The 14,966-nt window shown below is 34.9% G+C and overlaps 2 protein-coding genes across 6 annotated transcripts in view; one reads left to right on the forward strand and one right to left on the reverse strand.

Annotated features, from left to right (window-relative positions):
* Positions 1-8,510, reverse strand: part of EAF2 (ELL associated factor 2) — a 47,299-nt gene extending 38,789 nt beyond the window's left edge. The window contains exons 1-2 of one of the 3 annotated variants that reach the window (XM_077118182.1): positions 8,272-8,510; positions 1,614-1,708 (exon numbers count right to left, since the gene is read on the reverse strand). In XM_077118182.1, the coding sequence (XP_076974297.1) occupies positions 1,614-1,708; positions 8,272-8,380 (204 nt within the window). In that variant the 5' untranslated portion in view covers positions 8,381-8,510. Of the gene's footprint in view, positions 1-1,613; positions 1,709-7,991; positions 8,132-8,271 lie in introns of those variants that run through there. The other 2 variants (XM_077118183.1, XM_077118184.1) reach the window with 2 other exon arrangements.
* Positions 8,511-8,574: 64 nt separating this feature from the next.
* IQCB1 (IQ motif containing B1) overlaps positions 8,575-14,966 on the forward strand; it is a 104,675-nt gene continuing 98,283 nt past the window's right edge. Inside the window, exons 1-5 of one of the 3 annotated variants that reach the window (XM_077118181.1) lie at positions 8,575-8,690; positions 9,159-9,250; positions 9,918-9,958; positions 13,119-13,230; positions 13,448-13,610. In XM_077118181.1, coding sequence (XP_076974296.1) covers positions 13,131-13,230; positions 13,448-13,610 — 263 coding nt within the window. In that variant the 5' untranslated portion in view covers positions 8,575-8,690; positions 9,159-9,250; positions 9,918-9,958; positions 13,119-13,130. Of the gene's footprint in view, positions 8,741-9,158; positions 9,251-9,917; positions 9,959-13,118; positions 13,231-13,447; positions 13,611-14,966 lie in introns of all 3 variants that reach the window. The other 2 variants (XM_077118179.1, XM_077118180.1) reach the window with 2 other exon arrangements.

Genomic DNA, 14,966 nt, shown 5'->3' on the forward strand with positions numbered 1-14,966 from the left:
TGGTATAAAGTCTAAATTCTATATTACAACATAAAAGATCTTCACAATTTGACCCCAATCTACCTTTCCAGTCTCTACTATCATTTTTCATTATACTATAACCTATTACATAAAATCTCTTATTCCACAAACATCTTGGTCTTTCAGCATGTGAGCCTTTCACATACTTTTCACTGTGCCTAGAATATTCCACTCCCTCTCTACCTGATGAAATCCTACTAGTCCTTTAAGACACAAATATTGAGCTTAAATATCACCTGCTTTGTGAAGCCTTCCAAGATTCCACCAGTCAGAACGTTTGATTCAACCTGTGTGTTTGCAAAGAATTTTGCACCTACTCTAACTTATCATACTAGATGTTTATACTAAAAGGCAAGAGATTTGTTGTTCATCTTTGCATCTCTACTTAAGAGTAGGGATGCAAAATCTGGCACAAAATGGTAATTTAATTAGTATTTGTCCAGCTGTCCAATTGTTTCAAATCATTTGCTATGGAAGTTCTTATATTGAAACTATTAAACTGATTGCTTTCGTTAAAATAGTTTAAGGTCTTTTCAACCAACAGATGAATGGATAAACAAAATGAGATATAAACATATGATGGATTATTCAGCAATAAGAAGGAATGAAGTCCTGAAGCATATGGCAATATGGATGAACCTTGAGGACATTATGTTAAGTGAAATAAGTCAGACACAAAAGGACAAATTAACTAATTATAATATTTAAACTCATAGACATAAAATACAGAATCTAGGTTAATAGGATATAGAATGAGGCTAAAGAACGGGGATTGGTTGCTTAATATGTGCAGAATGTTTATTTAGGGTGAACCTAAACATTGGACATGGACAGAGGTGATGGTAGCATGCTATTGTGAGAATAATTAACAGTATTTAATGGTGTATGAACATGATGGAAAGGGGAAGTTTAGAGCCATGTATGTCATCAGAAGATAAGTTGCAGGTTAAAACATGGGAATGTTTAACACAGTGAATCTTGCAGTGGACTATGTTTGTGAATAATTGTACAAACATAAAAAAGTTCTTTCATGCAGTAGAACAAATATACAATTCTATTACAAGGAGCTGATAATAGAGGGGTATATGGGGAAAAATGTACTTATTGCAAACTATGAACTATAGTTAACAGTAATATTTATTTTATTTTATTTTATTTTATTTTTTTACATGGGTAGGCACCGGGAATCAAACCCGGGTCCTCTGGCATGGCAGGCAAGCATTCTTGCCTGCTGAGCCACCGTGGCCCGCCCAACAGTAATATTTTAATAGCCTTTCATCAACAGTAACAATACTGGGGGTGGGGGATAAGGGGTATGGGAGGATTTGGATTTTCTTTTTATTTGGAGTAATGAAATGTTCTAAAATTGATTGTGGGAATGTACACTCATCACAGTGATGACACTGTGAGCCAGTGATTGTATACTTCAGATGATTTGTATGGTGTGTGACTATATCTCATTAAAATTGCATTAAAAGTATTTATTAATTACTTTATCTGACCTTTGCTATATAATACTGTGTAATTATTTTTGTTTAAGTTTAATAAACCCCTGGGAAAAAAATCTAATCTAAATATATAGACATACTCACTTCTATATTTGGCAGGGTTATTGTCACCTGTTCACCTTTGCCAACTTCAAGGTCTCCTTCACAAGAAGTATCAATAGAAGCAGGTTTGAAGTCATCTAGAAATAAATACAAATATTTGAGTATCAAAAAATGTGCATATTACAGAGTGATAAATCATATTTCAAAAAGTCAGTAATTGAAATGGCTTAGAAGTCTTCATATTACAAAAGAACAAACAACATAATCCAGTTTATTTCTGCATAATTTTGAGAGAAAAAAAGAGCTAGAGTGTCTAGTTCAGTATTCCTCAAACCATATTCCCTCAGAATCCTGTTCAAACCGAGATGAACACTTGCTAAAAAACTGATGTCAATGTAAAGTTTTCCATTTACAGTCTGTTTTTCCACCCTTACATTTTTCTTAAGTCTTTGGTGCCTATTGCCACCTGTGTTCTATCCTAACAGAGTATGAAATGAATGAAAATACATTAATGGGGAAACTCGAGAAAAAGCAATCTTATTCACCTTAACAGCTTTAATTTTTCATGGCTATGTACACTAAAGGATATGTAAACAATAAGATTTGCTACTTCAGAAGAACTTAAGATAAGTTTTAATTTTGCATTTGAAATGAAAATATTAGAATATATTTCCTGGTAAGAATGAGGGTACTAAAGGTACTTCATGTGTAAAGTTGAAAAACCTCTAAAATACGAGCGTTGTTAAAAAAAATCCCTATCAATATATCATTCACTAATGACAATTTTAATAAAGAATTTCTTGGGTTATACTTATTTTTTAAGTTGATTTTTGACTGAAACATAGCAAACTTGAACATAAATATCATAAGCGATGCACGTAATCGGCAACCAGATCAAAAAATAAAACATTACACCCCCCCCTTGCCCCCAGGCCCCTTTCATTATTATCTTACCCGAAGGGATTTATCTTTATACTAACAGGGAAGCCCCAAAAGCAACAAATCGAAATCCCAAGTGATGGATCTTGATGAATGGAACTTAGGGTACTATAATGGGCAGATCTTGGGTAGGAGAATCTTCTAGTGCTCATCAAATCCTGACTGTCAATAAACAAAGGCTGGCCATGCTTCACAATGACAACATTTATGGAACATTTACCTGTGCCAGGCACCATACTTAACACTTTGTATTTAATTTTCTTAACAATTCTATGAAAAGAAATAAAATCCATTTCTCTATTTCTTAAATAAACATAAATGAATATAACAATTCACTCGAGGTATTCTTTATTCTTCATAATATAGTTTATTCTTTATTCTTCATGCAGCTTTAATTCAAATCCAAATAAAATGCACAGCCATCTCTTAAAATCTCTACGCTTATTCCTAAATTTTAAAAAACATAAAAATACATAAGCAATACGAAAAACATAAATGTTTTGACTAACAATTTATCTCCAGATAGCAAGCCTGGGAACCAAAGGATGACGATTAGACTGAAAATGAATTGGGGAGTTTATTAGCAGTAGTGTGGTAAGAAAAATGATAAATTTGGTTTTAAAGATAACTAAGATGTTACATTTCAGATGCTTGAGAGAGGGCTTGGACTTAGCAACGTACTAAGTAATGTCAACTAATCAAAATAAAGTGATATTTGAGGAAAAAAATCAGAACTGAGCCTTGAGTAAAACAGAAATAAAGAAAAAGAAGGCAGAGAGAAGCCAGAAAAATCCAAGAGAATAAGTATAGATATAAAACAAAACAATAATAATAATAGTTATTATTTATGTGCTTATCTGTTTATTAAAAAATTTGCAATCACCTTTATTTCTAAGCCTCACAACAATCCTGCAAAGAAGTGAATACCTCCATTTTACAGATCAGGAAAGTGAGAGTGGAAGAAGTATCTTGCCTAAGATCATACAACTAATATTTGCTAAAGTTGAAATAAGAATCCACAAAATTGAGCTAGAAAAAAAGATAAGAGGTTGGCCAAGGTATATCAACATCAGTGGTGACAGGAAAATTTTGGTTTGTGAAGCCAATAGCATCTGTGACCCAAAGTGAAAGCCAAAGTCATTTCACAAGGATGTTTGTAGTAGAAAGGAAGTAATAACCACTTAAAAAATCTTTCTATATAAATAAGTCATTATCATGTCCTACATGGGTCCCCACAATAACAGACTTTGTTGGTCCCAAAAAAAGTCTTCATGTTTTTATTTTTAACCATCCTTCAGGTTCTGCTCATCACTGTATTACTCTCAATATTCCTCAATCTTCACTCACATCTAGTCGCTAAATCTTCTTTCAAAATATCTTTTCATAGCTAACTCCTTCCATTCTTGCAGAGGACAGACTAGTTTCCAATCGACTAAAGACAAAGTACTTCTTGCCTTTTCTTCTCCTCTTCTTTATGCTTCTGCTGTCTTAGAAATTAAACCCTATTTCACAGCCCTTCTTCTCTGAAGCCATCTCTGCGTGCAACCCTTTTCATATTCTCCAAAATCTCAATTTCTATCCCACTCCTGTGGAGTAAAAATATGACCCATCGGATTGTAATTTTTTTAAAAAACACAGTGCCTCATACTTCAATTCCTCCAGAACCTAGCACAGTGCCTTAACTATAACAGGTACATAAGAAATCTTTATAGTTGACCTTGGCTCATATTGTCATCCTGCTGTGAACCATCTCCAAACTTACTTTAAGTATATAGAGATGTTAAATTATGTATAAAACCCTTGTTTCCTAATTGTTTTCTGTAGATCCAGATTCACACAAAATAATTATGTGGGCCAAACAAAGCATCTCTAAAGTCAAACTCATCTATAGACTAGTTAGTCTAGACCTCTGCTTAAGTGTTTAGAAAGTGTTTTTCTATTGTTAATGTTTTGTTTTTTACAATATATTATTACTTTCGATCTTCACAATTACTCTTTGAGTTGAAATTCTTTACACATTTTACCAATGTGGACACCTCTACAGTAATGAAGCCAGGAAATGATCAAGCCAGGAACTCAAGTATTATGGGGATTATAGCCACTCATTTTATTTAGTCTCTTTGCCTTATATCTAGGGTTGTTAACTTTTGCCTTGAGTGTCAAGAGATGGGGGATAATCATAAGTCCCTGTGAGAAGTTGATGAAAACTGTAGACCAATTATAGAACCTATTCACAGAAAAATATACACATAAACAACATATCAAATACTACAGTAAATTATACATAATTTCAAGAGGTTCATAAGCCCTGAAGTTTATCAATAGGTGCCTGAAATATATGAGGCTAACTTCAAGAGATGGGAATGTACTGAAAACATCTGTAGCTTTACTTAATTGTAAGAATTTATAATTAATAACTTTATCAAAATATTCTGAACCTATTTACATTTCTAATTATACAATCAGGATTAATAAAATTCCACTTTTTTCTTTTTTATTATTACTAAAATAAGCATTATCTTTTATTTTGAATTCAAACACTTTTTTTAAGTATACAACTTTTAAGTATTATGGGGCTAAGACAGTTCTAGAATTATAGAACTTATTTAACAATCTTATGTTCACGCTTTCCATCTGCTCCCAAATGTCAACTGTGTCCTCTTCTAAGTTGCTAAGTATGCCAGGCTAAATACTTATTTTTTCAGTTCTCCTTGGTTTGAAAGCCCCACCCCCAATTTTGCCATTTGTTGATCCTCCCTGGATTTCCTCCATCTCTGTTATTTTCTATTAATATAATTACTTATAATATTACATGAAAGGTAGAACATTTTTTAAAATTTTGTATTTAATACTTTACCTGACAGTGTTTCTAACTAGTTGCAGAATCACATAAAGTCAGTATTTTTATAAAATAATCTACCATTCTTTTATAAAACTACCATCATCAATTTATTTCCTGGGATTTGAACTAATCCAACTAACCCAAAATTTACCCTCTTTCCAACATGCTACACTTAACCTGTACATGCAATTTTGATCCTATTTTTCATTAGTGTATGCTTTGATATTTGCATACACCAAAGCTTAACTACCATTTTTTTGGGGGGGGGCTCCATTTAAAGCCTCAGACAATCTTCTTGTAGTCACTGCCCATAAGCTTACCATTTCTTGACAGCAAAAAGTGGAATCATCTATAAACTTAAAATTTACTGTTTATTCATTTATCTGGATACAAATTGCAAAACTAGTACTAGCCCAAATCCACAATTGATTCCTACCGGGTAGTGCTATTTAAAATTTCTATCAAGTGAAGCACCTCTTGTAAGCTGTTAGCTTAGCTTTGATTAAACCTCCCATGCCCTTCTCACCATATGCCAGACTATCTATTTAATAGGTTTTACTGACAAACCTGAAAAATGCTTTTCAAAAGTCTAGGTGAATTACATTTATTGGCACTCCTTATAAATAGAACCCTTCAAGAATAATGGTGACTACTGCTTATTGTCTATGATGTGCCAAACACTGTGCTAGGCTGTTTCTACTATCATATTTAATTCTTACAAAACCCTTGAATTACACTAATTCTCTGAATCTGAAGGCAAATTCCAGCATTTTAGAACTTTTATAAATGAAAGTCTTACCACCATTTTACATATAAGAAAATTGAGTCTGAGAAATTAGAGAATATTCCCAAAATTACATTACTTATACAGGTGATAGAGGCCAGGATTCACATTTAGGCCTGTCTAAAACCTCAGCATATCAGACAGGTATAATTGCCTCTTTACTTAAAAATAGAATATTACTTCCCCCAAGATTACATTGGCTTATATGTTGGTGATAAATTAGGTCCACCTGTCCTATATGAAAGTTAGATCCCTTTCTAGAGTTTCCATCCTCACTTTGAATCCTGTAAGTGAGGATCATATTGGAAATGAACCTGTTCTTAAGGATAATGACTAGTGTAAGTAAAGATTTAAAAAGATTCTGGCCTTACTATACCTGCTTCAACCACAAGAAAAAATAGGGTTGAAAACATTTCCAAGTGGCTTCCACAGGACTGTGTTTCAAACATCTGACTTTTTGTGGTTATTATTATTGTTTTTGTTCATTACTGTAGCTCGATCATCAAGGTATTACACTAATTCTCTGACTCTGAAGGCAGAATTCCAGCATTTTTAGAACTTTTATAAATGAAAGTCTTAGGAGCACCTGCAGGGTGCTTTTTAAAGGCTATCTCTTTAATTTAATTTGGTGTTCATGCCCTTAAAAAGAGAATACATACCCAAGTTATATGACCATATTTTACTGAGCAAATTTTTATAATTTTAAATCTTATATTGTTAAAAACTATCAATGACAGCCTGAAATGTATGAAAGCCTATTGCACCCAGAAGAAGGAGGAAACGAGAGAAGAGACACGGCTTGAGAGAAAGGCATGGAGAAACCAGATAAGAACCATGTTATACTTTTGAAAAATGGGTCTAAAAAGTGAGAAAAACTTCAGTCTCATTGTGGCTAGCCTTGGGCAAAAGAGTATAAGAATAAACAAGGGGACTTTGAGGATCTTCTTTTCACAAATATCTCTTTCATTTATTGTAGCAATCAGACGTTAATTTTGCTTAAGAAAACCCTTTTTTGTAAAATGTAAATATACCCTTCCAGCCTTAAGTCTATAAGTGTTTCACAACCTACTGTGAGTTACTATAATTAGATTGTCTACAACTCAAGGAAACTTTTGGAGAACATGAGTTTTAATAAGTTATTTTGACTGAAGCCTGGAACACTTCAGAATAAAAACATGTAGTTCTGTGGACATTCTGATAGTAGGATGGGGGTACAGAATGACTGAGAAGGATGGAATGATGAAACACTGAAGAAGGGCAGAAGGGGTAAAGGGAATGAAAAAAAACCTACTATGCAATTTTGTCACAAAAAATGAGAACTTATGATCTCAAAGTTTCCTTTCAACACTAGAATTCTGTGAGGGGTAGTATGCAAAGAATCAGTGTTTTACATACAAAATTACAATATGCTATATTTTCTTCCTGGAATCATCATCAATCAACTACTTATGCAAAAGAGCTCCCTTTTCTGTCTCAACAACATAAGAGAATAATTTATTAAAACGAATTTCAGAGCATATAGGAAAACTAAAGGCTAGAAATCATAGGTTGATAAACATATTCCAAATAAAGCAATTAACACATCCTCCTATACTTTGGTAATCAATATTTAACTTATTGGATGAAATGGGTCCAAAAGAGATTCAGATTATTGGGAGAGAAAAGACTGTCTTCCAGGTACAAATTAAAGAAGGACCTTCATCATCCAGAGGCCAGAGAAAGTGAGAAAAGGGGAGACTATTTATCCACCAGCCTCAAGGCAGTCCCTTCTCCCTCAATAATCAGGAATATTTCGGCCGTTTGCGTCCTTCTTTTTTTGTCACATTATTTGCCTTCCCGCTTCTATATCATCTACCTGTCAACATCTGTCTCCAGTCACTCCTGCAGCCCTTCTGAACCACCAAGTTCCACCTTCCTGTCTGTTGGTCTCTCACTTAAATCCTTCTGTGCAGGCTTTATCCAATTCTGCTCAGCTCTGGCTCCTTCCTCCGGTCCCTAAGAACCGACAGCGGATGGCGCTAGGTTGCCCATTCTCCAACAAAGGTGGGCAGGAGGACAGAACTCGGAGGGGGTTGTGCTACTATACCCCTATCCCGGGAGGCTCCCCCTTTTTCCCAGGGGCCGTTCCCACTCACAGCGCACAGTGTGGAAGGCGCAGCGCGGCCGCTTCTCGAAACTCTCGCCCAACTTGAGAACCCGCTCGCGCCTGCCAACGTGCAAGGGTCCCATCGCTCCATTCATCATTATCCTCCCGCGGCGATTTCAACCGGGCGACGGCACTCACCACCACCTGCCACTCTATCTGAAGTAAAGGTAGCTGCAACCACCCACGCAGCTGCTACAGACTCAGCCCAGTGCCAGAAGCTCGCGACCCCAAAGGGCACCTCGCGCATGCTGATTGGCTGCTCGGCGAAGGACGCCCCGCCTCTTGGCTCGGAGGCAGCCTGGCCCCGCCTTCAAGCCCCTTCCCGCGTTGCCCCTCGCGCGGCTCCGGGCAGGCCGCGCCTCAGCGGGAGCAAACACTTTTGGTGGAGAAACGCAAGGCCGGGATGAGGTAACGGCCCTAAGATGGCAGCTGAGGAAGAAGGCCGCGGGGATCGGAAGGTCTGGGCCCAGTGACCCGGCGTGTCGGAGCTCTTCATGGGAGAATCGGCCTCTTCTCGTCCTTTTTGCTTAATGCTAAAAGGGCCTTTCGCGGAGCTTTGGTGTGGAAACTGAGGCCTGTAGGGAGGTGTCGGAGCCCAGGGCCGGGTAGCGCCAAAGCCCTGTTTAGAACCCGGAGTAAAGGCGCGCGCAGGTCCAGGGTCTGGTTACTTTGGACCTGGAAAAAAGGATACGCGGTTTCCTCGGCTATCGTTTTCTGACCTTTATGTTCTGGAGGGATTTCTTGGTGGTATTATGCCTGAGGGAAGGACGGTGGAGGGAGGGGGCAAAAAAGAGGATTCAGAGTTAGAAACTGCAGACTAGGATCAGTTGCAACGAGATTGCGTTGGGTTGCTTTATTTTATTATTTCCACCACAGTGATCTACGAAGGCAGTAACGGCAAGACCAGCGAGACGTGATTCCCAAAGGATCAAAGCCGAGGCTGGAACTGGTGGTGCTCTGGCTACAGGGTAATGGGCATCAATAAATGATAAATGATTTGTCGTAATGTTGTGTTTTTTTGTTAGAGTTTTTGAATTTCATGTTAACGATGGGAGAAATAATGCTTTAGGGTCAGTCGAATTGTATTAAAGAAGCATCTAAGAAAAAGTTTACAAATGGTTGCCCTAATGATGATTGTTCATCATTGTTTAAGTATGCAAATCAATTTAACTTTCGTGCCTAACTTCTACCACAGCCAAATTGGTAAATTTTTTGTTCCAGGTGGGTAGGTGACTGTGTCTCTTTCAAACTGTCTTCTTGTCTTAATTCTACTCTTTTAAGGCTTCTAAAACTGTTTCATGTAGAGGATAAGAGATACTGGAGGCAGAACCTGGTTTTGAACTCCACATTCATACTTAGTAGTATAACTTTGTGCAAACTAAATTCTCTAAGATTAAGTCTTCTCGTGATTAAAATTGGGTATAGTATCTATCAGAGTTGTTGAGAGGATTACTTGTGTTAATACATGAAAGCATTTAAAATGAAGCATGATACATAATTTATCTCCAAGTGGTTGTTATTGAGGCCCAGCTTTACTGTCATGCAATATTTTAGGACCATCTTTGGTGCCTGACTTCTCTTCTAAATCTTGAGTTATTCTAGGAAGTTGAAATTGTTATTTTGTTTGCTTTACAGATGTGAAAACTGGTTCAGAGAAGCTCAGTCCACTTATTCTAGTGTGTATTCTTGTCTGTCATCATTTTACTTTATGTACTTATGTCATCTATCTACTATGCCTTTTCTTTAGCAACTAAAATATGAGCAGGATTTCTGTACTATATAAAATCTTTCTGACCCTTGCATCTAACACAGCACCCTATACACAAATGTCCAGTATAATGATGCTGTTTCAGTGCTGTTTTATTTTGTTAACCAACAGGGCGTGATTGTGTTTGAAGTCTATTTTATTTCAAAATGGCTTCCAATCAGAAATCTGAGTTTTCTACATATTAACGGGAAAAAAGCAGAGGTTAGGAAATTGAGTCTTGGAATTCTCAAGGTCTGTGCCATTATACATTCTTTCAACATATATTTATTAACTACCTACTCCATGACAGGTACTACACTGGGGATGTAGGAGTAAACCAGAGATAAGAAAGCAGCCACAAGGAATGATTTGAGTTTTGCATTCTAGAAACTAACATTATAGTGTGAATTTTCCCCCAAACGTACATTAAATTGAACTGTGTTGTACTAGTCCAGTTGTAAATATATTAATGGAACTGAAAAAAGTCCAAACATATACCAAGTATATGCATGGAAATTTAGTATGACAAAGTGACATTTCATATTGCTTCTGTTATGTCTATTCTTGGCTAATTATTACCTTAGGCACTTATGATAGATAATGTGCATTTGTTCATTGTTCACCAATCCATAATGTCACCTAACTTGAAAAATTTAGATTGCCTATCACATATTTTTTTAAATACCTTATATGTGTAATAAAGATATAATTACCAGTAAAAGAAAAACGACACTAGGAAAAAAAAATTAGGAGAATATTTTTTTACTTCTTAGGAGAGGGAGGAACTTTCTAAGAATGACAAAAAAGCAGGAGCCAAAGTGGAAAATATTTGGCTATACATACAAATTTTAAAACTTATGGTAAAAACATCATAATTGAACTTTAAAAACAGAAAAGTAAAAAAGTTCACAGGCAATAATAAAGATTAGGTGTTCATATTGACATGTGAAAATCTACAAAAGAGTAAGACAGAACAATAGAAAAATGATCAAGGGATATGACTAGAAAATAATACACAAGAAAATATGGTCAGTGAACATGAAAATGCCTACCCTCCCTAATAAAGAAGTATGAATTAAAACAAATGATAGAATTTTTCATCTTGCAGAGAGGCAAATATATAGAAAGTAAAAGAGAAGGTATAGGAAAATTAGCACTCTCATACATAGTTGATGGCAATATATAAATTGGAACAATCAATTTAGAGAAAAATTTGGCATATCTAATCAAAATTTAAAATAAATATACTCTGATCTAGCCATCTTGACTTCAAGGAATTCATCCAACAAACAAATATTAGCATGAGGGCTTAAAGACACATTCACTGATATTCATTGCAGCATTGCTTGTAATAGCATACAGCCTGAATGACCACAGTGGAGAGGACATTAAATGTTGATACATTCTTAAAAAGGAACCCTAGAAATGCAGCCATTGAAAAGAATGAGATCGTTCTATATGCACTCTTGTAAAATTATGTGCCTACTGTGTGCTGTAGTTAAGATGGGCTTTCTTTAAAATCTTTTCTTAAGATTTATATTTTGCCTAATAGAATCTTTTTTAAGATTTATATTTTACCTAATAGGGATGAATTCTGGATTGCTGTATTATCCAACTCTTCAATATAAAGAATGGACTATAATCCTAGTTATTGAGAATAGTAGCCAAAAAATGAGTTAGAAGTAGGTCATTTGGAGAAATGTTTTGTTTTTTAGTTTTACATGGGAGAGAATATAATGAATACAATGTAGTCATAAAAACCAGACTATGGAGGCACACTGATGTGAATTTGAGTACTAGCTCTGTCACATCCTGGTGGAACCATAATAAGTTTCTTCATTTTCTTTATCTGTAAAATTGAGATGATAATAGACTCTACCTCTTAGTACTGTTGTGAGAATTAAACAAAGCATATAAGAGCACTTAGCACAGTGCTTAGCTCATAGTAGACATTTAATATATGGCAGCTTTTATTAATTATAAATAAAGGTTATACTTTTTATTAAATGATATCTTTTGAGTTTTAACATACCTTGAATTAAAACTTTTTATACAGAAAAAGTTTTAGCAATAAATTAAATTAGAATGTGGATTTAAAAACTAATCTTAGGAGAACTTATTTTATTCACTATGCTATTTATGAACAAACTATCATTATCTTATAATTACTTTACATTTCTGAGCCTTGGTGTGTTGGGAGTCCCCAAGATCATCCCCAAGTTTGGCAATATGGTAGGTAGACTTAGCATATAGTTGTATTCATGGCGATGATGTATTATAGCAAAAAGATACTAAGCAAAATCAGGAAAGGGACAATGTGTGTTGGACAAAGTCCAGAGGAAACTAGTTATGGGCATCCAAGAGTGTCCCAGTGGTGTCACACAGGACATACTTCATTCTTTGAGAAATGAGTTGTGAGAACACATGCGAAGTGTTGTCTAGCAGGGAAGTTCCCTAAAGACTCAGTGCCCAGGGTTTTTATTAGGAACTGGTCACATAGGCAATCTCTGCCCAGCACATACCAGAATTCCAGACCCCCAGAAGGAAAGCAAGTATTAAGCATAAACCACATTGTTTGTACAAACAATTTAGTCACAATGAGCCACTCTTATCAAGAAATGATGGGAATCCTATTGCAATCCAAGTTTCCAGATGCCAGTCAAGGGCCAGCCTTGTGAGCAGATCTTTAAAAGGATAGCAGTCTCACTACTCCTATGTTAACCCTTTTTTTCTGTACCCTCTGTTTCTCTTGTATGATAAAAGGAAATTAATTCCTTTCTGGATTGTTGTACAGATTAGAGTGAATGAGAAAACACCTGAAATTCCTGACTCTTAGTGGATACTCAATAGATAAAACCTATTATAGCTGTTACATATGGGGTGTAGGAGTCTCAAGTTCTTCTAGAGGTACACTGATTGGAAAAACTAAATTTCCTATAAGGAAGAAATGAAAAAAAATCTACCCTTTACTTCTCCAAGCAAGCAAAGCTAAGTTTTCATTTATGTTGAAACCATATTTCAAGCATTATTTATTAAGTGAATATTTGTGGGCTCTTTGACCTATATTCTCTGATTTTGTTAAAATATAGGTGATACTAGAAATGAAGCCAACTGGTACAGACCCAAGGATATTATCTCTAGCTGCTGAAGTTGCAAAAGGTCCTGAGCAGAATGTTCCTGTTATACTGTTGAAATTAAAAGGTGAGAAAGTCTGCTTATGATTGGCTAACACTATTTAACAATTCCATTATGGCTATAATTTTAGTATTTGCTTCTAATTCATTCAGAGAAATTGTAATACTGATGTAACAATGATTTTTCCGTATTAGTGTGTTTTTAGTTATTTAACATATAAAATTACAAATAGCTCTTGTGTTTATTGAGCAAAATAAGATTATCTTGTTTCTTTTTGCCTTAGAAATAATAAGCAGCACACCCTTAGGAAGCTCAGAGTTGAAGAAAATCAAACAAGATATATATTGTTATGATCTCATTCAGTATTGCCTCTTGGTACTCAGTCAAGATTGTTCTCGAATCCAAGGTGGTTGGACTACAATTTCCCAGCTTACGCAGATATTAAGGTAAAATGAAGAACTTGTTTTTGAAGAATGTAGGAGATTCTGGTTTTCAACATTTGCTTTCTTTTTATTTATCTACTTAGCAGGCCTGGATAACCTCCTATGATAGATTTTGGTTGTGCTTTCCTTCATGGTATTTTATTATTATTCAGACCTCTATTTATTTGTGTGATTATTTGATTAACATCTGAAATTTCACTCCATAAATTATATGAAGATTGTGATCATGTGTTTTGCTCACCACTGAATCCCAAGTGCTTAATATACTATTTATTGATTATGTAGTGAATATTTGATTGAATGAAGAAGTAATAGGCACTGCTCCATACTTGAAAAGCTTACTGTAGAGATGCAGTGACAGTCAAGAAAATGTACGATAAGAGAAAATGAAATAGGTGCTCAAATGAAAAGCATAACAGATCCATACCTTATAATTACACTTGGTATTGGTTTAGCTGTTTCAACTGTATATATTTCATTACGTAACCCAAATCCTGACAAGAAAATTTAGACGGAGCAATTGACTGATCTAGTATTATGCTAGAAGTTAGTAGAGATCAAAGTATTTTTTTTTAAAGACAATAAAATAAAGCACATATTCTCAGTGCCCAAGACACTTCTAATTATAAATTACATAACTGAAATGATACATTTACTGATGTGATCCTAGCTTTCTAAACTGCTTACTCCAAATTTGTTACTTGATAAAGGCCAAATCCAAGACATAACATTAGAAAGATTAATTTAAAAAATACGTAATATTTTTTATACTTTAATTGTAATTATTTGCTTGAGTTAATAAAGCCTTATTTTTTTAAATTAGATATGTATTAGCTCATGAAAATACTGATAGAACAAAGCTGTTTGGATCCAAGACTAAGAATTCTTGTGTTTGTTAATACACAAACATAATTTCACTTATTAATGTTCTCAGTCAAAATAGATACTGTTTAAATAATTAACTTTAGGAACCAAAGTACAAAGAGAGAAGAGAAATTGATATGTATGAGCAATAGCCCATTAACTTTAGGAACTGAAGTGCAAAATAAAACTTTGATACATGTGAGCATTAGCCAGTTAGATTTTCAGCATGTTTAATATGTGGTTGCTTTTGTTTATCTGTGTTTGCACGTTTTTATTGAAAAGACAAAAGTAGTAGTCTTAGCTTTATTAGAGTGCACATAAAGAGACTGGGTTTGGGGTTCTTTTTGCTATTAGACTGCACAAAAGCTCTATTATTGATACATTCAAATCATATTCAGGGAGTTACTTTAACAATGAAAAGCAGTCATTACCTTTATTTATGTGCCATTTCATGAGGACCCATTTCTCTAAGTAACTTTCTCTCTTTTAATGTAT

Source organism: Tamandua tetradactyla, chromosome 10 (genome assembly GCF_023851605.1).
Source record: "Tamandua tetradactyla isolate mTamTet1 chromosome 10, mTamTet1.pri, whole genome shotgun sequence".
Taxonomy (NCBI): Eukaryota; Metazoa; Chordata; class Mammalia; order Pilosa; family Myrmecophagidae; genus Tamandua; species Tamandua tetradactyla.